The 26340-nt window shown below is 47.0% G+C and overlaps 2 protein-coding genes across 3 annotated transcripts in view; one reads left to right on the forward strand and one right to left on the reverse strand.

The window, feature by feature from the left end:
* Window positions 1-11904, reverse strand: part of LOC146782821 (uncharacterized) — a 271182-nt gene extending 259278 nt beyond the window's left edge. Inside the window, exon 1 of the transcript XR_014972318.1 lies at window positions 11522-11904. The gene's annotated coding sequence lies outside the window, so the exon portion shown is untranslated. The remainder of the gene's footprint in view (window positions 1-11521) is intronic.
* LOC146782823 (alpha-2,8-sialyltransferase 8F-like) overlaps window positions 1-26340 on the forward strand; it is a 188380-nt gene that overhangs the window by 27277 nt on the left and 134763 nt on the right. For both annotated transcript variants that reach the window (XM_085639216.1, XM_085639215.1), the window contains exons 2-3: window positions 14190-14273; window positions 19572-19658. In XM_085639216.1, coding sequence (XP_085495342.1) covers window positions 14190-14273; window positions 19572-19658 — 171 coding nt within the window. The remainder of the gene's footprint in view (window positions 1-14189; window positions 14274-19571; window positions 19659-26340) is intronic.

The following is a 26340-nucleotide window of genomic DNA, read 5'->3' on the forward strand; positions in this document are numbered from 1 at the left end:
AAATCCCAAGATGGCCACTTAACCCTGTGGTTTTCCTCTTTTCCTCTTTGTTCTGTCTGAAAAGTTGCCCCAGTGAGATCCAGTGCCAGTTAGAACTTAGGGAAAATTGCAGAAGCAGCTGTTTACCGGGCATTACGTTACGGTTGGTATGCGGTCCTACAGCGGCTGGTTTGGCCTTGACGGCCTCATCTCCCCCTTTTGCGACCTACGCACGGTGCTGTGTGAAAGCGGTCAGGGCTCCTCAGAGCTGCTGAATTTAGTCCTGTGGAGTTCCCCAATTCCTACACTGTGGTTGGCAGGACACCAGAACTCAAGAGGAAGGAACCAGGGCGATGTAGAGTATAGGCATGGAGAATTAACTCACTGAAGCTTAACCGGGGAACAGGTGGCGGATGGAGGGCACATGAGAAGGAGGTTCATAATAATCCGTGAAGGGTGAAAGGACTTGCTGTCTTCCCTTGACATGGGAGACAGAAAAAGTGATCATAGATCAGGATCTCATGAAGATTTAAGTCAGACATATAGTAGTCGGACATATTACTATTTGATGTATACAAGGCTTTTTAGTTTATACTACAATCACTTTGATAAAAAGTAAGCATATGAAAGTGGTAACGCACAGGCACGGTTTGGCCATCGTTGGGTGCATCTATTGGCAGGCAGCAACACCCTGGTGGGTTGCTTGCCCCAGGGTGCATCGCGTTCATCTTCTTGTCTTCCTGCCTTTCTGTTTGGGCTGTCACAAACCCTGGTGGGACTCCAAGTCCCAGGTGCAACCCGAGGCATTACCGCTGCCACAGATGCAGGGGAGGCGCTCATTCGTGCACAAAAGCTCTGCCTCTCTTCCCGCGGCGCGGGGCGTTCTTCGTGCACGGGGCACAGTTTGGCAATCGTTGGAAGCATCTATTGACAGGCAGCAACACCCTGGTGGGATCCTTGTCCCAGGGTGCATCGCGTGCCATCTTCTTGCCTTCCTGCCTTCCTGTTTGGGCTGTCACACACCCTGGTGGGACTTCAAGTCCCAGTGTGCAACGCGAGGCATTACTGCTGCCCCAGGTGCGGGGGAGGCACTCATCCACGGTGCTGGACACGCCCGGGCCTGTCATTGCCAGGAAGAAGCAGGGCAGGGCCACCCCCCTTGGTATTGACTCTTTAACACCGACACGCCGGTAAGACTTTCTGCACCATTAAATTGACTTCTAAACAACTTGTATTTTTCTACTGTACTGTACAGTTTGTCATTAACTGTTAGACTTGGCATCTTTTGGCGTGTTCCCCCTGAGTTTTTGCTTTCTGGCCTCCCGGTTTCGACCCTGTTTTTTCTGGCGTAACGTTTCTGCGCACTTTTCGCACTGCTGATCAGTGGTAAAGTGCAGGTGCTCCTGTGGTAAAATGTGTTATGGATTGATGTTTTCATGATTGGATATTTGATTTACGTGTCAGTCCCTAGTAAAGTGCACTACGGGTGCCGGGGCCTGTGATTCAAATGCTACTCGTGGGCCTGCAGCACAGATTGTGCCACCCACATACGTAGCCCGGAAAAAGGTATAAGGAAATGGAGTTTAGTATGCCTGAAATCAGAATCTAAAGATGCAGCTTTTAGCAAAGGTGCTTTTTCCATTCTGAGTTCGTAAAGGCCACTTTTAGAAAGTGGGTATTATTTTGCTCAGTCGTCCCGTGTGCCTTGCTGGAATGTGGATTGCCTGTCTGGGTTTTGGATGACGGAAGGCTGGGGAGCATGAGTGGCTCCAGATAGTCTAGGTAGGTCAGGAAAGGGCTGAATAGACCTTGCCTGCGATGGGGGGAAAAGGGAAGAGATTTCCTTGCACCTCAAAGGGCCTGGTCTGCCTCTGACAATGCCATCTCCACCTCCTATCAGGAAATCACACCAGAAAAGGTCGAACTGGTTCTGGCCGGGCACAGACACCCTCTGCCTGAAAGATCAAAGGATTTTTGTGTACAAATACTGGGGCCCAGACCCCTGAACTTTAGAACTCATCTGGATCAGCCGGAGAAGCTGTGAAAAGGAACAACTGCTTTGCTGGGTGCTTTGCTGGTCTGACCTGCAGTGGCGGCTTCTGTCTTGGGCAGTGAAAGGACTGGACTAGACTTTCTGCAACCTAATTTGTGAGTCTCTCCAAGGGCTTGAGGTAGAGCTTGCCCCCTGTTCACGAAGTCTAAGGAACAGCAAAGACTTCAAGTTCTTCTACCCGCAGCACTGGGGACTGTGTGTTTTGTGCTGCAACCAGAAGAACGCCAACTAGACGACCTCTACGACAACCCTGCCGACTGCGTGTCCTGAAGGCACCGCAGAGGGTACCGCCGCAACCCCACACCATGACCCTGGTCTCACAGACGACGCCTGCTGATGCCGCCACCGAGCCGCTGCTCGCACCGTGACCTGTGGGCACTGCACTCCGCACTGCCTCGCTTCACGCAGAAGCCTTGGTACCACAGAGAGCCCCGCCGCAATGCCGCAACGCGACCCTGGTCTCACCGAATACGCCTGCTGACGCCATCACCGAGCCGCTGCTCGCACAGCGACCTGTGGGCACCGCATTGCGCACCGCTCTGCTACACGATGACGCTGTGGCCTTCCTGACGCCGCCACTTCCCGCCGAAATCGACGGCGCTGCTTGCAACTTGGTTCGAGGGCACCGCTCGTAAAGTTACACGACGCACCGCCCTCATTCCACACCGCAGCCTTGGCCCACCGGCACCGGTGCCATCGACTCCCGCTCGTCAGCCGACAACAGCGCTTCAGCAACGACGACGCCGCTACTTGCACGTGAACTGCTAGCACCGTGACGAGCACCATCTCCATCTTGCTCCGCGACCCTGGTCTCACCGACGACGCCATCTGACGCCCCCACCGAGCCGCTGCTCACACCGTGACCTGGGGGCCCAGCACGCCGCACAGCTGCACTTCGCACCACAGCACCCGACGCTTGCCGGCACCAGCGCTCCTGATTCCATCAGAAAGGAGCTAGACCTGCAACGCAAGTGACTTCAAGGGTCACATTGCCCTGCATTACTGAAAGGTACTGTTTGCTGGTCCTCCCGACACCGTAGCTGGCATGCGACACCACGGCCAGCCAGAACTGTTTGGATTTGTTTGCTCACGACCCTGTGATAGCCCCGGACTGAGCTATCGACATCAAGGAACTTTGCTTGAATCTTATTTTGATAACTACAGACTTTTTTTTTTACATATAGTATTGTGGAGTTTTATCGTCTTTGGTCTTGTTTGAAAGTATGTAAAATTATTTGTTATTTTTCTAAACTGGTGTGGTGTCCTTTTGTAGTGCTTACACTATATTATTGTCGATTGGGTGCAAAACGCTTTACACACTGCCTCTAAGATAAGCCTGACTGCTCGTGCCAAGCTACCAAGGAGGTGAGCAGGGGTTATTTTAGGAGTGTAACTCCCTTATCCTGACTAGAGTGGAGGTTTGTGCCTGGTTCGGCCCTTGCCCTAGCCTACCGGAAATCCCATTTCTAACATTGGTTGTCAGCGGTGAGGATAGGACTTGCGTTTGCACTTGACTTACAGTGATTGGTGTGCACTACTACCATATCGTAGACCATTATGTTAGGTTGGAGCTCTTCACTGTTAGAGAATTGAAATTAGTTTGCAAAAACCTAAAAGTCCAAGTCAGATGCCTCACTAGGAAAGGCGAGCTACAAAAGGTGCTGTGGGCCTGGGTAGCAGCCAGAGACGCAAGTGGACAATCTGGTGATCTTAGTGGAGAGGCGGAGGCGCATAGTCCTAGGTTGGATGTCCCCAGAGGAGCTGGAGGACAGACGGGAAGCAAGGAAAGTAGCAACAGAAATAGAAAAGATTAGATTAGCCATGGAAGAAAAGAGAATGGTATTAGATTACAAAATCAGAAAGAAGGAGCTGGATCGAGAGAAAAGAACCAGCTCAGATGGTGGCAGCAACTCGTCAAGGCAGGCACACAGAATCGTACACCTCCCCAAGAATGTAGGCAAGGAGTTGAAGAAGGGGGACGATATACAAAGGTAGTTCCAGGGGTACGAGGTAGCAATCCATATGAATGGGGTCCCTGAGGAGAATTGGGGAGCAGAATTGTGGCCTCTCTTTCCCAAAGAAGCGAGGGATACTTTAATAGCTTTGGGTAAGGGGTATCACCTCACCTATCCAGACATGAAGGATGCCCTCCTCACTAAAAGTACAGGGATCAGTTCAGGTCCAGTAAGAAGTCCGATGCCAACACGTCGTTGGAGTGTGTGGATATGTTTTGCCGATCATTGGATGGCTGGGTGATGGGCAGTAATGTGACAGATTATCAGGGGCTCTACAATTTGATTGCATGGGAGCACCTGTCCAGTCTATGTTGTGCAGATCTGCACCAGCACCTAGTTGATAGTAGGCTGATTGATCCCAGGAAGCTTGCTATGGAGGCGGACCGCTGGGTGAGTACCAAGGTCCACAAGAAAGCGTTTGGGGGAGACTCAGCCAAAGGTGGGCAGGGTCCCCAGCAGAAAAGTGGGGGGGGGGGGGAAGGGTAAAGCACAGGAGTTCTCTAAAGGGCCCCAAATTAACACCCACGGTAAAGGTTCCCATCCCCCCGATGATAAGAAGAAAAGGGGCTCAACAGGAAAGCCTGCTGAGACCGGCCCCCGCAAATGTTTTGCAAGTGACCAGGTGGAGTACACAAAGGGGGACCCCAGGTGCTCAAAGGGGGCACAGCCACCCACCGGTGGGCAGTCCGAATATGTGGCTAGTGTAGCGCTTGGGGAGGAGGAGGAGTACCCACTGGAGGGTGGGGACCCCGCAGAAATTACCCTAGTCTCACTAGGAGACAGTGAGATGGTCCCAGGGACCGAGGTGCCCCCTAACACAAAGAAATACAGCACCGTCAATGGGAGAAGAGTAGAGGCTCTCAGAGATACTGGAGCCAGTGTGGCCTTAGTCCGATGTCACCTGGTCTATGAAGAGCAGGTAGTCCCCAGGGCATTCCACCAAGTAATTGCAGTCGACAATTCAGAGCGCCAGTGTCTGGTGGCGCAGGTTCCCTTTGAGTGGGGGGGGGGGTTTCAGATCCCTTGAGGGTGGTTGTGAGCCCTTCCATGCCTGTCGATTGTCTGCTCGGTAATGACCTGGAGCAGTCCTTGTGGAAGGATGTTGAGCTCAGGTCCCACTTGGAGATGCTTGGGTTGCCAGAGTGGGCGGCCCGAGATGGTGTTCAAAGGGACCCAGAGCCGGCAAGTGTGGCCCAGGTCCCTGCCAAGAAAAAGGGCAAGGGGCGCGTGAAACCGGACCCCGAAGTTCCCACGGCCGGGAGGAGGCGGACCTTGAGGGGGACGCCCTGGTACCTACAGGGGAACAGGTAGCCCAACTGGGGGACATCTCTAAGCTGACCCATTGGCAGCAAGAAGGGGGTCCCACCAGGGAGGAGTTCTGCCAGGAGCAGAAAGAGTGCCCTTCTCTGGAGGGTCTGCAACGGCAGGCCGCAGCCCAGACGACTGGTGATCAGTCCGGATCACATTGGATCTACTGGGAGAATGACTTCCTGTATAGCGAGCCTAAGGTCGCGGAACCTGGGTCAGCCCGTGTGCTGGTGGTACCCCAGCGCTTCCGGACCTTCCTACTGGGTCTGGTTCACGATGTGCCTTTGGCAGGACATTTGGGGCAGGACAAGACCTTTGACAAGCTTGTCACCCACTTCTTCTGGCCCCAAATGCGAAGGCAGTCAGATGGACATTGCAGGTCTTGCCAAACTTGCTAGGCAAGTGGTAAGAGTGGGAGGAAGGTCCAAGCTCCTCTCCAACCGTTCCCCGTTGTTGGGACACCTTTTGAGAGGGCAGGATTGGACATTGTGGGGGCCACTGGATCCCAAGACAGCCATGGGCAACAGGTACATCCTGGTCTTAGTGGGCCATGCCACCCGGTACCCGGAAGCAATCCCTCTCAGGACAAAGACGCGCCAGTGGTGGGCCTGGCGTTAATGGGGATCTTTTCCCGTGTGGGGTTCCCCAGAGAGGTGGTTTCCGACAGGGGGACGAATTTCATAGCCAAGTATATGACATCCCTGTGGAAGGAGTGTGGTGTCACTTACAAGTTCAACACCCCCGTACCACCCCCAAGGTAACGGTCTGGTTGAAAGGTTCACCCAGACCTTGAAGGGCATGATCAAGGGTCTCACCGAACCCATGAGACGTAAATGGGACGTCCTCTGCCGTGCCTTCTCTTTGCCTACAGGGAGGTACCCCAGAAGTCTCTTGGGTTCAGTCCCTTTGAGCTTCTGTATGGTCACCCTGTGCGAGAACCTCTAAGCTTGGTGAGGGAAGGCTGGGAGGCCGCTCCCAGGAAGACAGTTCAAGATGTGTTTAGCTACATGCTGGCCTTCTGGAACCAAACTGCCCACTTCAGGACACTCATTCAGGTGAACCTCGAGGCCAGCCAGGAAGAAATGAAGAAGTGGTATGACCAGAATGCCACTTTGGTCGAGTTTCAACCTGGACAAAAAGTGTGGGTCATGGCCCCAGTGGAACCTTGTGCCTTGCAGGACAAGTGGACTAGGCCCTTTGAGGTGGTGGAGCACAAAAGTGAGGTCACCTACCTGGTGGATTTGCAGGCTCCCCGGAACCCTTTACGGGTCCTCCACGTGAGCCGCCTAAAGCCCCACTTCGAGAGGTCCGAAGTGAGCATGCTCTTGGCGACAGACGACGGGGAGGAAGCGGAGAGTGAGCATCTCCCCGACCTCCTGTCTACCCAAGTGGGTGATGGGTCGATGGATGGTGTGATCCTCACCCCGACCCTAACCGCCAAGCAACAGGGCTATTGTTGCCAGTTGCTGGGGCAGTTTGCCCCACTGTTCTCCCTGACCCCAGGTGTTACTCACTGGTGTACCCACAATGTGGACACCGGTGACAGCCCGCCAACATAAGATTTACAGGTTGGCTGACCTGGTCAAAGCCAGCATCAAAGAGGAGGTATCGAAGATGTTGGCGTTAGGGGTGGTTGAGCCGTCCAGCAGTCCATGGGCCAGCCTCTTGGTCTTAGTCCCGAAGGCTACGGCACCCGGTTCCACACATGAACTGCGGTTCTGTGTGGACTACCGGGGGCTCAATGCCATCACTCGGATTGATGCACACCCCATTCCTCGAGCTGATGAGCTCATCGATCGGTTGGGAGCTTCTAAATTCCTTAGTAGATTTAATTTAACGTTGGGGTACTGGCAGATTGCTCTAACCGAGGGGGCCAAGGAGAGGTCCACGTTCTCAACCCCGGAAGGACATTACCAGTTCTGCGTGATGTCCTTTGGGTTAAAGAATGCCCCTGCCACCTTTCAGAGGTTGGTCAACCAGGTGTTGGCCGGGCTGGAGGAATTCAGTGCCACATACCTGGACGACATCGCGGTGTTCAGTTCCAGTTGGGACGAACACCTGCAGCACCTTGGAGAAGTGTTGAAGGAGCTGCAGAAGGCAGGCCTCGGGATTAAGGCCAGTAAGTGCCAGATCGGGCAGGGTTCGGTGGTGTACTTGGGACACCAGGTAGGGAGCGGCCAGGTGGCGCCCCTACAGCCCAAGATCGACACCATTCTTGCTTGGGAGCCCCCCAAGACCAAGACAGAGGTGAGAGCCTTCTTAGGACTCATCGGGTACACAGGAGGTTTGTTAAGGGATATGGCACCATTGTTGCCCCCTTAACCGAGCTGACTTCCAAGAAGCAGCCAAAAAAGGCAATCTGGATTGAGTCCTGCCAGAAGGCATTTGATGCCCTGAAGGCCGCCATGTACATGGCCCCGTGCTCAAGGCCCCCGACTTCTCCAAGGAATTTGTTGTGCAGACCGACGCTTCAGAGCATGAAGTGGGAGCGGTGCTCTCACAACTGAATGAAGAGGGCCTAGACCAGCCGGTAGTCTTCCTTAGCCGGAGACAGGGAACAGAGGTGGAGTGCCATAGAAAGGGAAGCTTTCGCTGTGGTCTGGGCACTGAAGAAGCTGAGGCCCTACCTGTTTGGGACTCACTTCCAGGTCAGAGAGACCACTGGCCCCTCAGATGGTTGATGCAAATGAGGGGTGAGAATCCCAAACTGCTGAGGTGGTCAAACTCCCTCCAGGGAATGGACTTTACGGTGGAACACCGTCCTGACACAGAACCCGCTAACGCAGATGGCCTGTCCGGGTTCTTCCGCCTTAGTCAAGAGAACTCCCAGGCGAGTGGGTAGTTCTCCCCACTTTCAGCTGGAGGGGACATGTCATCTTTTGGTGTGTTTCCCCTGAGTTTTTGCTTTCTGACCTCCCGGTTTTGACTCTGCTGATCAGTGGTAAAGTGCAGGTGCTCCCGTGGTAAATGTGTTATGGATTGATGTTTTCACGATTGGATATTTGATGTACGTGTTAGAATTGGAAACGGGATTAGTGATTAAATAGAACTTACAGCATAGATTAAAATAACACTTCAATAGGATTGTACCCTGAAACACACATGAATATGTTTTTTAATAACAAAGAGAGCAATATGTTTGTCTTGAGAAAGATGGTATAAAGTGAATTAACACCCTCGAAACGTGTCGACGCACCACCTGCACAATTCGCATTGCTGGCTGGATCAATTGATACTAATCGGGTCTCAGTTGGCCTTCTTTCTATGAATGTGTAACTTTGTATAACAAAGTGTATTGTATTTTCTATCTCCCTTTTAATAGTTGAGGAATTGGCATTATGAATATGTCTTTGATGTTTTTATTAATACAACGGGTATAATTGTGCATGAAATGTTTTATTGTATTCAATTGTATTAATTGTTTTTGACAAGATTGAACCGAGTATATATTGCTTCTTGCTTTTTATTGTATTAAATAACAAACATATCTAGAGTATACATTTTTAAATAAACAATTGCACTAATTTCTACTCCTGACATATTATGGAATTACTGTCTGGGCCTTGTTCATAGTTATATGTACGTGTCTGAGTGTAAGAGGTGTTGCCAGTAGAAGAGAACAGGAACCGAGGGAAAAATCTTTCTTTCACTTGTTACTAGTGCCCTATTCCCTTGGTCGAACTAAGGGGTCCCTCTCTTTATTTTTTGAGTTCTCGTTGTTTCTCCTTTTCCTCTGCCTAGGAAATTGCCTCAGTTAAATGTAGTGCCTGCCAGAGTGGGAAGCAACTTCAGAGGGAGCTGTATGCTGGGGGTTTCATCTGACGCCCGATAAATAGCCCTACAGCAGCTTGATTACCATGGCAGCCTACTCTCCCACCTCAGGTGAACTAGAAGAGGCAGTGCGTGAAAGATCTCAGGATTCCTCGGAGCAGATGGTGGTGGTTCCTCTGAGCCCCCCATTTCTGTAGCTGGGTGGATATGGGTACCAGAACTGGGGAGGAGCAAGGAAGTTCTTGAAGAAACACGGAGAATAAGATGGCGGTGGTTTAGTCGGTACCACAGTGATCTATGGCAATGGCAGAGTCCCAGGGGACAGACGGCAGATGGAGGAGGGCATAGTAATCCCTTAAGTGTGAACAGACCTGCTCTCTCTGCGGTACGTTGAGGACAGCAAGAGTCAGCTCAACTCATGATCTCATGCCTCGACTGAAGTACCCCTGGAGGCTGTAGCCTGGTTTTTAAGGCTAAGTGTACCACCTACCTTACGCAGCAGCATCGGAGAGCTTAGTGCTACAGATAGCCATGGGGAGCACCATGGCAGATGAAAAGAAGTACTAGGAAGCTGTCTTTGTTCCCCGAACAGCTATAGGCAAGAAGCGATTGTAGGAGTCAACTGGGGTGGAGCATCTCGAGGAGTCAGAACTTACGCCCAGCAAATCAGTGGCATTGAGAACCACCCGCTCTAGCAGCTTTGGCAGGGGCAGCCACAGGGCTCAACGGGCCCATGAACTGGTCCCACTAGATCATTGATTAGTAGTTTATGAGTCTCTTCTGTCTGCAGACAAAATGGTCATATGTAACATTGTTCGGAATACAACAGAAGGGTGTAGGCCTTGAGCTGGCCTGCACAGGGAAAGAGGAATGATAACATTAGTAGAAAACACAGAGCAAGGCACAGTCAGTCCTTTCAATCTTCCATTCATTCATTCAATCTTTCACACTTCCTTCTTTTCTCACTACCATCCTACCCTTCACCTTTTTATGCTTCTTCCTTTCACATTTTCTTCCTCTCACGTTCATTTACTCCCACACTTCTTGCATACTCATCTTTTTTCTTTCCTTTCTATCTACATGCACTCTTTTCCTCTCATCCTTACTTGTTCTTTCTTACCTTTCAAGAGGTAAGGGTGAAAAGATGATGGCTAGAAGGAAGAAAAGGTGAAATGTTTAAAGGATGGGAGAGTGAAAAGATGAAATGTTGTGACCATATGCCTTGGGTGGAATCTTGAGCTGTAATGTTCATTAATAAGGCTCCCAGTTTTAATTCTTTACTAAATTTATAGATAAATACTGTTAGAAGTGAGTTTTCTGGTTGGCTAAGGCTTGCGCCAAAGCCAGACAGAAACCACCACTCTAGTCCGGGCAAGGGAGGTACACGCCGAAGATAACCCCTGCTCACCCCCTTGGTAGCTTGGCACGAGCAGTCAGGCTTATCCCGGAGGCAATGTGTGAAGCGTTTGCGCAACACACACTCATAGCAGCAACACACTAGGCACACCACAAAGGGAACTCCACACAAGGTTATTTAAAAAACGCCTTTGTATTATGAAAAATATTAGAATGCAATGACATACATATATACACTGTGCCCACTGGCACGAGCAATATTCACAGGGGATTATATACAGGACCAGGCCAATCGGGCCCTAGTCATAACCATCAGAACAGGTAAGTAAAACACAAGTAATGAAACACCCAATAACTACTGTTATAGTAATGACCTTAGGCATCACATTAGCATAACCACACTATGCATGAATCACATTTGTCCTAGGCATCACATAAATGACATGGGGCAATAAATCACCTTAGGCCCCAAACCTCATTAGCATAGACGTGGTATGCATAACATCCTCAGCATAAATGTGTTACACATTAGAGATCACATTAGGGCCTTGCACCCTACCACATAAAACGGACCCCCAGGCCAACTGGCCTTCTCCAGGGCTCAAATGCCCTATGTACAGAAATGTCAGGGCTCTGCAGGACCGTCTACCAGCCCTCTGGCTGCCAATGCAGCAAACCAAAAAGTGCGCAGGTGCATAAGCCTAAATGTGGCAGCTGCCCACTAATTGCTGGGCGGCTGTGAACATGAGCCCGGGCCCCAGCATGGCTCCTGAGCCCCTCTCTGGGCCTCCTAATTAGCAAATGCCCCAACGTTGCAGCGGCCCGCAACTGCGGTGCCCCTGTGAAAATCAGCAACCCAGGCAAGTTGGAGCCCCCTTTGGGACTCTGAGTAAAAGTATGCAAAACGTGGCAGCTGCCCACTGTCAGGTGGGGCAGCTGGAAAATCAGCACGGGCACCCACGGCACGGTCACAGGGGGCGGGCACCGGCAATGTGTCCCGACACCCCCCCCAACCACCGTACAATTGAGCCCCACTCACCGGGCTTTTCTGGGGCTGTGCAGGCTCCGTCTCCTCTGGGCTCCAGCCGGCTCCACAACACGCGGGGCTCTCTCCGCTCATGAGAGCCCCTTGTCTACTTGGGCACAGGCACTGAGGATCCTCCTCACGTCGCACGGTCCCTCTTACCGGCTCAGCAGGCAAGGCTACCTTCGCCTCACTTAACCCGGGCTTCTTCTTGGTTGCCTTCCCCCTCTCTAGAGCTACGGGGGAAGGCGAAAATGGAGCCCACGAGGCTCCGGCACCCGTCGCTGGCCCTGCCCACAAACAGGCAGTCCCGTCTGACTTCCTGTTCGCCGCTCCAGTGCGGCAGTTCCTTTTATTGGATCTCAGGCCGTGGCGGTGATTTGATTTCTCGGCGGAAATGTGAGTTGGGCTCCCGCTGAGTAAATAAAAACCAATGCGGGGTGGGCACCCGCTTCTTTTTACAAATGTATAACGCAGGGTAGACTACCGCGCAGCACGGGCAAAATGCGGGGTGGGCACCCGCTCTTCCTACGCACTGTGGGGGAATCCCCACGTCGGGATTCCCTCGGGGATGATCACAGCTTAGCGCTGCCAAGCCCCGCGCTCCTCTTTCCTCTGGAGAATATAAATAACAGTGCTCCCAGGTGCTAGAAGCCACAAAGTCCTTGCCAAGGCAAAAAGGAAGAGTCCTTGGTGCTGGGGAGAACCCAGGAAAGCGCAGCTAGGCAGGCCAGCACGCAGGGACCCCCAGGAAACAGCAGCTGGGTCCCGCGGCGGTTCCTCCTGGCAGAGTGTCCTCCCAAAGTAAGAACAAGTACACACACTTTCACGGGGTCACAGCCCCTTCATTTATAGGACATTTTCTTTGTCTGAAAGCACAGGGCTGGGGAAACCAGATGCAAATGGTTTGGGAGCACTCTGTTTACCAGGCTCCTCTTTCCTATTGTTAGGTGGGGGCTCGTCATCAGACACACCACAGGGGGGCGCAGCCAGCATTCACTAGGGCAGGCACACTCCTTTTCAGGGACCAGGGACTTCTCCTCCCACTACTCAAAATGTAGATGTCCCATTCAGCCTAGCGCTGACTCACCCTGCCCCTCTTGGATTCACCCACACCTTACCAGCCCCTGTCACTCAAAAGCCAGACATGCAATTTACATCAGGCAAGCAGATCCATAGCACACAGAAATGCCAACTTCTAAAAGTGGCATTTCTAATATAACTACAATAAATCTGCGCACACCATTGCGCAGCATTTATTAATACCATTTCACACATACCAGACTTGACCACGCTGCGCCTCTCAGATCAGGATCTACCACTGACCCACATTCATCAGGGAATCCCCCATGTATTCCTATGGGAGGGCAGGCCAATTTCACTACATGTAACCCAAAGCGCACGCACTTTACACTGGACAGCAGTGATAAAGTGCCTCTAGGCCTAAAACCACCAACACTACACAGGAAAAAGGCAAGGAGACAGGCAAAATGTTTAGGGGTGAACCCCGCAAAAGGGCCAAGTCCAACAAATACAAACAAAAAAAATCTAATCTCCTATCCGTATGTTTTCAAATATGGAAACATTTGCAATATAGGTATTCTTTTGGCGGATTCCTACTACTGTCACTAATGAATGCCAGGCCTGTAGCTGTGGAGATTGACCGGTAGGGAAGTTAAAAAAAAAAAAACATTTCCTAAGGAACCTTATTAACTGTAGCCCTACAGCTGTTTAAGCTGTTCTACAATGTGAACGTTTTGAGATGACTGTTTTATATTGTAAACAGTAAACACCCATTGGACAGTTGAACGAGAGTATACATTTATCCATAAATACATATACCCATTGCAGTTACATTCTTACGTTAAACACAAAAACATGTAAATAAATGCCAATAAAATTAAGTAAAAGTAAATATGCTTAAAACAGATGGAAATGTCAAAGAAATAAATACCATAAAACCAGGAGCCCTATTTATAACCTCACCAGAACGTCCACCTCTCTCGATGGCATAGGCAGTGACGTAAAAAAAAGTCCCCGAAGTGCGGGAGGGCTCCCGAGCTCCAAAGGGCCCCCCTCCAGCACTGTGCATGGATGGCTAGACCCAGGCCTGAGAGCTCCTGACTGGGTCTGGAGCATAGGGGTGGGGGGTGCCGCCAGGTACTTTGCAGGGGGCCTCCCTCAAATTTCAGTTGCCAAGCAATCTGGTTTAATAATTCTGAGTCTCTATATCCTGGATGTTGCACCATTTCTTAGTCAGTGACCTTCCCTCTATCTGAGAGTAATCCATCAATCTCTCCCATTCAATTTCATAATTTCTCAATTGGTCTCAGACCTGTAGATATCAGTAAATGTCATCTCTATTCATATTCAATTTCAGCTTCCAGTTGACCCAAAGTCTTCAGACTCCCTTGACCATCAGATTGTGTATCGGACTTAAAACTGACCAAACTAACTCGTCCAACCTTACCATGAATATGTACTATTGAATCTAGTTCAAAAGATAAGATGCAGATGATCAAGCAGTCACTTTTAATAATGAATTTTTCTAATATGTTTTATAGTTTGGAATCTAGTACAGTCCTACATTTGAACAGCTGTCTGCACCTGTGTACCATTTCTATACCAAACCCTGTGCTATGATTGGGAGCTGTAAGCTGTCTGCGTGTTTTCTTTTTTCCAGGTCAGAGGAAGTAAGAGAAAAACTTTCGAAGGACGCGTGCACAACACTAACTAAGAATCTCACTGCCCTGTCATTGACAGAAAAGTGAGTACTATATGGTTTTACATCCTTCTAATGGTTCCTCAGATGGCTGTTGGGGTTGGGTGACCCTGCAGTACCTGGGTGTCATACTCCTGACAAAAAGACTATATCAGTGTTTGGATATTGGGGAATGAGTGAAAGTCCCGCTTTTTTGTAGCCTCTCAGATGCTCGGCTGATTAACATAATGATAATTTGGGGCACGTGGGAACAGAAGACTGAAAGATTCTCTTGTTGGAGAACATCCTGCATAATAAAATGTCATTTCACTTTTCCTGTTTCTAGATCCGTGGGTAGCAGGGTGAAATAGAACTTGTGAGTAAACTCAGGTACTGTGGTGAGCCTATAGAGGGGACTACAGCTTTTGACAAGGTGAAGACATGGGGAGACTAGATGAACCAGTGCTGGTTTCCGCCGTCCAATAGCTATTAATATAAATAGCCTTTACTAGGAAGGACCTACACTGCAAATTAAACAAGCATTGACAAAGACAATTTATTTATTTTATATAGTCAGTGTTTTCTATAGCGCGAACCAGACCCAGGGTTTGGGTGTCAGAGCGCTTTACATTTCAACTGCCTTCGAAATCGGCAGATATCAATTCTTTCACGTCAAGAGCATGTCTATGAATTCCATTAGCATTGGCATATATTTATCCATACATAAAACAAACGTAATGAGGAGTAAAAAAAAAAAAATCAATCAATAGATTACAGCCCAGATTGTCGAATCGTACATTAGATTTAAGATAGGGGCATTCCTGAGTTCTTCTATTTCCAAGCTGGTTATACAATTGTTATGTTCATCACATTGTTCATTAAGGGAGAAATGTATGCATCAGAAAGGACTTGGTCTCCTTTTTGAATCGTGGAGCATAGGTGATTCTTCTGATGTACCGTGGGAGTGCATTCCAGATCCTTGGTGCAGCTCCAGTGAACGCTCTATCGTAAGTCTTTTTCTTACAGAAGAATGCTGGTTTCAGTAGAAAATACTCCGATCCCCTAGAGGGTCTAGTGCCTCTGGACAGCATAACTTTATGGGCTAGGTAGTGAGGAGTTTTGTGATGTATTGCCTTGTGTGTAATACATGCAATTTTTAGCTCTATCCTTGCCTCGTATGGTAGCCAGTTGAGCGCATTCAGATGTTGAGAGATGTGGTCGTATTTTTTGGTTCCCGTTATAAGTCTAGTTGCTGCATTAAGGAAGGCTTTGAGGGGAGCTGTTGATATCTTAGGGAGTCCTGATAGCGTTGCGCATCCATATTCAATTCTTGATATGACCAGTGCCTGTACTGCCATTTTTAGATCCACGGGATCGATGAGTGGCTTCATTTTCTGAGGTAATTCAGATGGAAACTAGCGTTTTATGCTATTGTGTAGATGTGTGCTCGCATGTTTAGCTCTTTATCCACAGTGATTTGGTTGAGTCAACTATCGTTAGGGTACCGTTTAGCGCTGTGATCATCTTGGTCCATTCTTTAATCTTGGCAGAACTTTTAGAAGGGGAGATCAGAAGGAATTTGATTTTCTGTGATTTTAGCTTAAGATGATTGTCAGCTAACCATTCAATGGTTTTCTTGAGAGCTTGGTTCATAGTGTTGATCTGTTCCGGAGATTATATCTTCATATACAGCTGGGTGTCGTCAGCATACATGTGAAAGGAAATGTTAGCTTTATACAGTACTTCAGTTAATAGTTCGATGTATAGGTTAAATAGTGATGGGGATAGGGTTGATCCTTGTGGCACCCCAATTTGGATCGGTGATGGTGGGGATAGCTTGTTGTGCACCAGGAATCTTAGCAATCTGTTCTCTAGGAAGGAGTAGAACCATTTCAGAACAGTACCTGATAAGCCCATCCTATTTTCCAGTCGTTCTAGTAATTTGGGATGGTTTACTGTGTCAAATGAAGACGATAAGTCCAGAAGGATCAGGAGACAGGTTTCATTACGGTCAAGGGCTAGCAGAGCGTCATCTACTTTGTGTAGGATTGCTGTCTCCACACTGTGGTTTGGTCTGAACCCTGATCGGGAGTCATTTAGTAGTTCAAATTCAGTAATGTGTTGACTTAATTGATTGTGAGCACATTTTTCTAGTACTTTGTCTAGTAGGGGAATGGTTGTTACTGGACGAAAGTTGTTTGGGTCCGATGGGTTCTCCGTAGGTTTCTTTAGAAGAGGGATGACCTGGCCTCTTTTTAGGCAGTCTGGAATTGATCCTTGGGCAAGTGATTCATTAATTATCTTAGTCCAGAAGGGGATGACCATGAGGTTGCAGGAGGGCCAGCATTTTGCCGGCAGAGTGTCATTGTAATGATTATTTGGTTTCAAAGATAGTAATATTTTGGTAATGTCCTGCTGATCATATAGTTTGAAGGTTGACCAGTTGGCATTATTTTTGGGCATTATTTGTGGCGGTAGGGCATGGTTCCTCCCTTGTTCGTTCCTTAGGATTGATGCTTTTTCAGCGTTATTCTTGAGTTCTCTCTCCAATGAGTAAATAATGTTGAGAAATCTTCACTGTTCAGATCTGATTTGGATGTTAATAGGGAGTATTTGGGTAATTTGTTTGATTGTTCTTTTAGTATATCGAAGAGTTTCCTCGTCTGTTCTTTGTGTTTTCAAGTTCCTTTCAGAAAAATTCTTTTTTTGATTTAAGGACACTTTTATGGTGGGTTTTTCTGGTCATTCTTAGTTGTTTTAAGTGGGGGATGACGGAGATTGTCCCCATATTCTTTCAGTTATTCTGAGTTTACGTCTTTCTTCATTAAGTGATCCGTTGACCCATGGGTTTTTATCTTTGGTCTAAATTCTTTTCAGTTGTAGGGGTGCAATGTTTTCGATGTTTTTAGATATCGTAAGATTGTAGTGGTCTGTAAGCTCTCTAACGCCCGTTAGTTCAGGCGGGGGTTGCAATTATTTCTCGCCCTGCAATGTTAGAGTCTCTGAGTTCAGGTCTCTAGTGTCTCTTACCCAATGTTTGGGTTTGATAGCTTGCGAGATTGTTTTCATTTTTTTTGCCTGGTATTTGGAAGGTAATGAGGTGGTGATCGGACCAGTCACAAGGTACGATTGAGATTGCTTGGGTCGTATTTGCTTTGGAGATGATCCAGTCTAGTGTGGCTCCTTTGGAGTGTGTTTTGTAGGGCACATGCTTGTACTAGTGAGTGGTCTGTTATATATTATTTCAGAATGTTGACCTTGTTATCTTGGGTGTCGTTCCAGTGAGGATTGAAGTCTCCTAGGAAAATATCATTGGAGTGGGGTTCTGAGTTGGTTGTAATAATTTCCATTAGATGATCTATGAAAGTTAGGTTTTTGCCTGAGGGGGGTGATAGAATGTGTGTAGTTTCTACACTTAGTTGTCTGTAAATCGTGCTGTGAGCCCCAGGTATTCACATGAGTCTATAGGGTATGAGAGAACTTTGGAGATGGTGATGTTTGATCAGTGGATGCAGGCCACTCCTCCTCCCATTTTGATTAGCCTATCTAGTCTTATAATGTTATAGTTTGGTGGCACCAGCATTTGTAGGCATGGGGAGGATGATTCAGATAGCCATGTTTCCGTTAGAATAGCCACGTAAGTATCTTGATTCATGATCTGGTCGGCAATGTCAGCGGCATGTTTCATTGCTGAGCGGCAGTTGATAAGTAGGCATGAGATCTTTTTTGTAGGGTTTTCTAGTTCAGAATTGGAGTTGGTCCCCTCTGGGCTTTGCATTATATCTTTTAGTTTATTAGAGTTTGGTTTTCATTGATTTGTATGTGATATTATGTTGACATTAATTGGGACCACCTGAATCTTGTGGTCACTTATTTTTTCGGGAAGTTTGGAAGTAATATCATAAAAAAGTAGTAGGTTTTGGGTTTCAATGTATGACAAATATCTGAGGAAGATACATGGACGGTAAATCCTATTGGCAAGAGGTAGTGGGGTTGTGTTGAGCTTATTGTGGAGATTGCGTGCCGATTTTTGAGTCTGGATAATTTTGGAGCGATAGCTTTCTAAGAGCAGTAGCGTATTCTTCATGTTCCTAATAGTGTTTCGCATGTCTGTAGCTATCCTATCTGTCTGGGCCATGAGCATTTCTAATTCCTTTACTAATGGTGAGAGTTGGTGTTTTTGTAGCTGGACTTCTGACATGTGGCTCGTTAGGTTGGAAGGTTCATCTTCTGACATTTTGATTATATCTTTTGCTCTTTCTGTAATTATTTTTTTGCTAATTTATTTTCCTGCCTTCAAATCGGTCGTGTGATTTGCCATCTCCGGGTTCTGATTGTTGGTTGCTGTGTCTGATAGATCAGTGATTTGTAAGGTTGTGGAGGCATTTGCATCTGATGTGCGCTGGTTGGGCGGTTTGTTAGATTTTACTTGGGTTGCTTCACTGGGATTAATGCTGATCGATGGCTGTAATGTGTGCCTTTGTGTATTGTCTAGTACTAGAGGATCTAGAGTGTCGAATCTCCTGGTCTGTACTGCGGTCTCTCTTTTCAATTACCCTCAAGGGGAGTGTGGATGGAGGTGTCTAAGCTCTCGTCTTGTTGGAGCTCTGAAATAGGGATGTTATGGACCTGGTCTTTTAGCGTGGTAAAGTAATTGTCAAATAACTCAAGATCCCTGTTGGCTGCTTGGATGAGTACAGTGCCATTTTTGTAGAAGGTTATATTTAGTGAGGACTTTAACTTTTTCGAGGGATTTATAATCAACTTTGTTGCATAAGGGATGTTTCTTGCTTCTTTGATGTTTAGCAATTTCAACGTTGCAGTGCACCAATTAGCTAGTGAGCTAGTGTAGAAAATTAGATCATTAATAATCACTCCGTTTTTTGAGTTAGAGGATGGATTTGGCGTTGGCTGCTGGCATCTTGACTTTTCCAGTGCTTGTTTTGTCATGGTTTTTCTAATTTCTTTTAGTTGGGGGAGCTTCGAGGCTCGCACATCTATAACAAAAATACCTTGACAGTTGTTTTTTTTCAGTCTCAAAAAGCACACATTGCCATAGTGTTACCTGGCCCTCAAGGGAACTTCTTTGTGTGCGGAGGTGCACCTTGTGAAAGAGCAGAATACCATTACTGGCAGTGAAGTGATCCAATAGCTGAAGTGGGCTAACCCACACAGACCTGAATGCAGAGCGCTGGGTGAAAACTGCTATAAATATGTATTTTATACATATAATTTTAGTAAATTAAAAAGTTCTCGGCTAACACTGGATCTAAAAACAGGCAGTGAAAAAGAAGGAGCCTAGACTATGAATTTCAAATGTGCTTTTACTTCATTAATTTCTCACTTTGTTTCGATCACTTACAGGTTTGATGAAAAAGCCTTAATACAGGATGCGGCAGCGATGCTGAGATGCCCTTGGCATGAAGATAAGGAGAAGATCAACTACTACAGGTGCCAAGAAACAATTTACAGAGCACAGCAAAGTTCATTGTTGATAACGGAAGTAAAGATACTCAGCTCATTAGCATTTGATCCTTTATGTACTGTATAGTATGACAACAGTAGCTTTACAAAAGGAAGTGAAGTGTCATTGAGCATCAAAGTAGCCCTAAGGCAAAGGGCAGGTAGAAATGAGAACACATGTGTATGCTATTTTACACAGTTTATGGTTTAAATCACTTCTATTGAAGGCACACTCAGGAGGGATTACAAATCGACACACAACAGACATCAGTGTGTGCTCTGACACCTTGGAACCCTGTAAGCACCACCAGTCAAACCTGTTGCCATATCTGGTCAGCGAACACGCTAGACGCGTCACTTCGCCTAGAAGAAAAGTCTGCACTAAACCTGGGAGGCAGGAATAATCACGTCAGATTTTATTCTCAATGACTACAGCTATCTCCTCACAGTTTTAAACAAGTTCCTCAGGTGTAGACAATGTCTGTGTCAGGCACGACCAGTGGCGGCTCCTCCACTAAGGCGGAGGAGCGTCGCCTCACTGAAAAAAAGGAAAAATAAAATTATAATAACTATTGTTATTGTCATTTTATTTTTCCTAAATACGTCACTGCTCCTTGGGCGGGGCAGGGCTGGCGGAGTAGGGAGAGGAGGGGTTTTCACTCCTGAAGTGTGCCGGACTGCTTGGGCCGATCCTATCGGGCCGCCTGAAGCAGTCCTGCGCACTTTGCATGTTCCCAACCAGGCTGCATTACACAGCCTAGTGAGGAACATCCAAACCCTCAGTCACTGTCTGAGCACCGATCCACGGCGCTCAGACCAATGATTGGCTATGGGGAGGTTGGGAGGGCAAGTGCTTCCTGCTGATGAGTGCAGGAAGATGTCGGAGGGACAGAGGACGCAGGAGGGGAGTTTGCCGTTTCAGGTAAGTGTTTTTCTTTTGTTCAGGTTTTCTTTTTTTGTCCCCTCCCCCACCCCACCACTGCCGCTACTGAGCACGACCCCAGCTAGCTGCTCTCATGATTACAGAAAGCAGATGAACTGTGGCTAGTAATCACCCAGGAGCCCCTTTTTATTAGCGTTAAGTAACCGCCGAGAGCCTGTTATGGCCTCAATGATGCAAGACTCAAGTTTAGGAAAACATGGATTCTTGAGGAGAGCTCTTCTCACACTTCTTTCTTCTGAAATGCAATTTTGTGATCAGTTACCTTTGTTTATTGTCTCTTATCTTAACCAGCACCATTTCCTCATTTGCCAAGTCATGCAGTAATGAATAAGGACACAGAACCTACATTACTGGTTCTGGAACTGGCCCAGGGCACACGCACCCAGCCCCTTTTATTAACAGGGCCACTTGTCCAGTGACACCTGTGATGGATGGGTGTGGGGTGAGTGTGTTAGACAGCCACAAAGGAGTGGCTGGTGGAAACACAATCTCGAAACACTAGACCGTGACCAGCCGGTCACTACATCCTTCCCAAACTTTATTAAAAATGGGACAACGAGTCCAACCCGTGGGAGAGATCAAAACGACAATACGAAAACTCACCTGAGTCTATAAAGGTAGCTTGCAGTGCAGGATATGTCGAGACTGCTCTCACCAGCTGGCGTCAGGTTCACCTGGGCACAAAATGGTGTCTGGGCGGCCAGCCTCCCACGGCACCAAAGATGCCTCATTGACCTGTGGGTGTTTCATACGCATAGGGGTCCTCTCCAGATGTCCGGTGCTCCTTGGATGGTCCTAGTGATGCAGTTGATAATGATGACACTCACAGTTATCAGTCTGTAATTTGTGGTGGGTGTGCCAGCTGTCTACTACACACCTTTCTCTTCTTCCTTTATTTTGTTCGCACTGCAGTGCTGTGGCCTCGTGCCACACTTTTCTTCTCCTTTACCATCTTCACCACAACATGACAATATACCCACTTGCCACGCTCTTCACTTCTTTTCTCTTCCTCTTCCAGATGTAGCCTTGTTCGATCTTTTCAAACTCTTCTTCCTTCTGACCAGGCCTCCCCATGTGACGTGCACTTCACTTGGACCTTCCTGGTCACGTCCTACCCCTAGGACTGACTCTCCTGCTCTCTCTCCTGACCGGGCCTTTCGCTGTGATCTTCTTTTCACAGGGACCTCCCTGGTTGTGTCCTGTCCTCTCTGCAGGACTTGACTCGGGATGGACCTCTCACAGGTCTTCTCGTCATAGACCTCTCACAGGTCTTCTCTTTGTGGACCGATCACAGGTCTTCTCATGGTGGACCTCTCACAGGTCATCTCGTCATGGACCTCTCACAGGTCTCCTCATGGTGGCCCTCTTGCAGGTCTTATCTGTGTCTTCACTTGATAACGCACCCCTTGTGCCTCAAGGCTACGTCGAAGCAGCACTTAATTTCCTTCCTCTTTCTTCATTCAACGACGTCATGCATGCGCCTCGAGGCTGCCCTATCGTAGCGCGCACTCCTGCCTTCACTCAGCCATGCTTAGCAGTGACAACACTGGTCCACTTCCACGCAGGACTCCTACTCCGGGACTCCAGCCCGTGCTGTCTGATCTCCGGATGCGGCCCTCTGCACGCCTCTGATCCTGTGCTCTCAAACTTTTTCTTCAATGGTGTCCTCTGCAGGCACCTGTGTGCCCAGTCCTTTCTTTTCGGGAACAACTTCTCCTCATCCCTTTCTTAGACACTTGGTATCACTCTCTCTATTGGACCCTTCCTGGTCACTTGACTCTGCCCAGCAGTGGCTTGCACTGAATGCTACCGCTGTGGTGCTTCCCCCACTTCAAACTATGTCCCGGGCTGCCTTCTACTTTTCCTTATGCTCTGCTACATAGGACTTCTTGTGGGGTTTATTACTGGGGGTTGACAGTCTCTCCTCCTCATTGAGAGTATTTCAGTTCATTTTAGGGGCACTGCAAGCCATAATTAGCTTTCCTCATGGCAGTCCAGCTTGGCACTTCAAACTTGGCTTGTTGGGTTTCTTTCATTGTTCTCCAGACCGCCAGGCCTGGAGTGTTGTGTGGCAACCAGCCGCTAGGGGTGCTGCAGTCATTTCAGGTGGCCACGGCAGCTGTCTCAATGGTGCAGGCCGTTTCTCTGGCTAATGTTCCCTGTAAACTGAGCTAGTAATCACCACTGGCCACTAGGTGGCAGCGCTGCAGTAATCATGGGTCCCGGCAACTTTCTCTCCAGCGCCGCAGAGGAAGGTGAAATGTCACTTCTTATCACAGGAAGTCACTTACTCAGGTATGTGAGCATTAATTATTTATTCAAATACAAAGGCCCGCAGGCAGCTGGAGGGAGGGGTGACAAGGAGGAAAGCCGGCAGGAGAACAAATGTACGCCCACAATGACGTTACTTAAATAGACATCAAACATTCCAAATGACGTGGCGGAATGCAACCAATGAGTGCCCCGCGAGTCTCCGCCTCGAGCTGGAAGAGCCCAAGGCAAACAAGCTACACAACATCTCCCTTCTTTAACCAGTGAAACAAATCAATACATAACAAAATCTTTATATCTGTTTGGCAAACGGGAAATTCTTCCAGAACTAGAACAAGACCCTTCAAAATCGTTTGTGGCAATATCATAGTTCATATCATCACTACTGCTAACTGTAACTTCTACATTTGGCACATGCCCCTCTTGAACAAATGATGGACAAGATTTCTCTCTGTCACTAACAATCACATTTTCTGAACTACTTTGTTCCAGAGACCCAGACCTCTCAGTTGCAATAACACTTTCACTGTTGGGTTCCTCATTACTTGGCTGATCATTCGTAGTATCACCACCATTTTCATTAGGAACAAAATCAAACCAAATATTTCTCTGTTCCACCTCTGCCTCATTATTAATTAGACGAGTCATAAGTTCTCCTTGTCCAACCTTGAGTTTGATGACATCACTTTTGTTTCTCCACCCTAAATTAGGTAAGCGAATAGCACCACTAGAGACTTCCACAACTTCACTTGGCTCATAGAACTTGGTTTCTCCTTTCTGTTTGACAAAAGGCTTCCTAACAATCACCCAATCACCTTTGCAGATGTCCTTGACAACAGCCCTGTGAATCTTGTCGTGGTATATCTTTGACTTTAGTTGTTGCTCAAGAATTCTGTCTCTCACCTTAAGCTGAGAGTCATCCATCTTTGTAACCTTCTCAATTCTCTCCTGATGAAAGTTAAATTTAGGAGTGATATCAATGTTACATTGCCGTCCTCTCATGAGAAAAAATGGTGAATATCCTGTTACGCTGTTGACTGTGTTGTTATACATATTAACTCTTTCTCGAGTAAATTCACACACTGGAAGACCTGATGCAAGTGCCATCTGTATACTTTCTTTAAGGAACCGGTTGACTCTTTCTACTTGTCCATTAGATTTGGGTGAGTATAACGGAGTTTTTTCTTGACGGATTCCCTTCTTCTCCAAAAATGTTGTCATCATTTCAGACGTAAGCTGTTTTCCATTGTCCGAAACTAAAATGTGTGGGAAACCCTCTAAAGAAAAGCATGACTCCAAAAATTCTATTACACATTTTGAATCAATCTTAGATACAAATTTGAAATAAATCCACTTACTATAATAATCACACAATACGATAAGAAATCTAGAATCAAAATCTAAAATATTGAATGGACCAGCAAAATCTATTGCTAACTTGCTCCAAGATGAACTGGGTATGTCAACCAATTGCATTTCCTGCACTCTTGGCTTCCAGTGTTTATCTGACTTCAAACAAATAGCACATTTATCCACATACGTATTGACATCTGAGTCCATCCCTGGCCACCAATAATATTGTTTCAAAACTTTCTTTGTCATGGTGGAACCTAAATGAGTATTGTGCGCCAATTCAATTAAACTTCTTCTTAGCTTGGTTGGTGGAACCAATAAATCCCCCCTTAAAATAAAACCTCTCTCAATACACAATTCATCTGCAACTTGAACATATGTTTTTAAATCTGCATATGCATTTCTGATTGGTGGCCACTTACTCATGATAAATCCTTTTACTTTGCTTAATATAGCATCTTCCTCTAAAAGATTTAACCATTCGTGTTCATTGCAGACCTGTACTGACTGATTAAAATTACTTACATATGACACCACACATTCCGTGTCTTCTTCTACCTTGGGTTCCGTGCTGTTTAAAGGGAGGCGTGAAAGAAAGTCTGCTCTTACATTGTTTTTGCCAGCAACGTGTTTTATAGCAAAATTGTATTCTTGCAGTTTTGATAACAACCTGACTAACCTGGCCGATACCTTTCCATTACCCCTGCCACATCCATCCATTAAGAAAGTCAAAGGTTTGTGATCCGTGATTAGTTCAAACTTTTTACCCCATAGGTACATTTTGAGCTTATCCACAGCCCACACGCATGCCAAAGCCTCCCGCTCTATTGTGCTGTAGTGAACCTCTGCGTCAAGTAAACGTCTAGAAATGAAAGCAACTGTATGTACATTACCTGACACCTTCTGAGTGAAAACTGCACCTATGCCAACAGAGCTAGCATCCACTGTGACAATGTTAGTACCTTCAGGATCGTATGGTTTCAAGGTAGGGGCTTTAACAATGGCATTTTTGATCTTTGTGAATGCCAAGTCTTGACTTTCAGACCAAATATATTTTTCTCCTTTGCGTAGTAACATGCGTAAAGGTTCAACTATTTCAGAGTAGTTTTCTACAAAACGTGAATAGAATTCACTGAGCCCCAAAAATGATCTTAAGATATCCTTATCTGTTGGTTTTGGAGCCTCAGTTATGGCTCTGACTAAGTCAAGTTTAGGTTTGATACCATCACCACTCAAAATATGGCCCAAGTACTCTATCTCAGTTTGTAAGAATTTACATTTGTTTTTAGCAACTGTCATGCATCTTTCGTTCAATTTTTTAAGTACTGTGTCTAATATTTCATTATGCTCTTCAACAGAACAAGCATGAATAAGGATGTCGTCCTGAAATTTCTGCACACCCAAAACGCCTTTTAAAATACATTCCATTAGTTTTTGAAATACACTGGCTGATGAAGCCAATCCGAAGGGGAGTCTTATAAATCTATAGGCCCCCAACGGAGTGATAAATGTTGTTAAATCTTTAGATTCTTCTGACAGTTGGACTTGGTGATATGCCGATTTGAGATCTATCAACGAAAATTTTTTCGAACCTTTCGTGGCCGCTAGAATCTCCTGAATTTTAGGCAATGGAAAACAGTCAACCAAGATGTTCTTGTTTAAAGATCTCAAATCGGCACATAGGCGCACCTCACCATTTTTTTTTAAAATCAAAACTATAGCAGAAACCCATTCTGCTGAATTTGCCTGTTCAATAACCCCTTCATCAATTAATTTGTTGAGAAGTTTTTGCAAATCATCTTTTACTGATAATGGGATGGATCTTACCTTATGCTTAATTGGAACTGCATTTTTCTTTAACTTTATAGCATGCTCAAACCCTTTGACGCATCCAATTCTGTCTTCAAACAGAGTTTTATATTTACATACAATAGATTCCACTTTGTCTAAAGTTGACACAGAATCAAAAGAAGAAACAGCATGAATAAAGGTTTCATCCAATACTATAGGATCAATAGCACCTGGTTTAGGGATAATACCCAGACGCGCCAAGTCTTTCCATCCCACAATGTCTCTGCCACGCTCTGCAACATAAATTTTTGT

This window comes from Triturus cristatus, chromosome 12, assembly GCF_964204655.1.
Source record: "Triturus cristatus chromosome 12, aTriCri1.1, whole genome shotgun sequence".
NCBI lineage: Eukaryota > Metazoa > Chordata > Amphibia > Caudata > Salamandridae > Triturus > Triturus cristatus.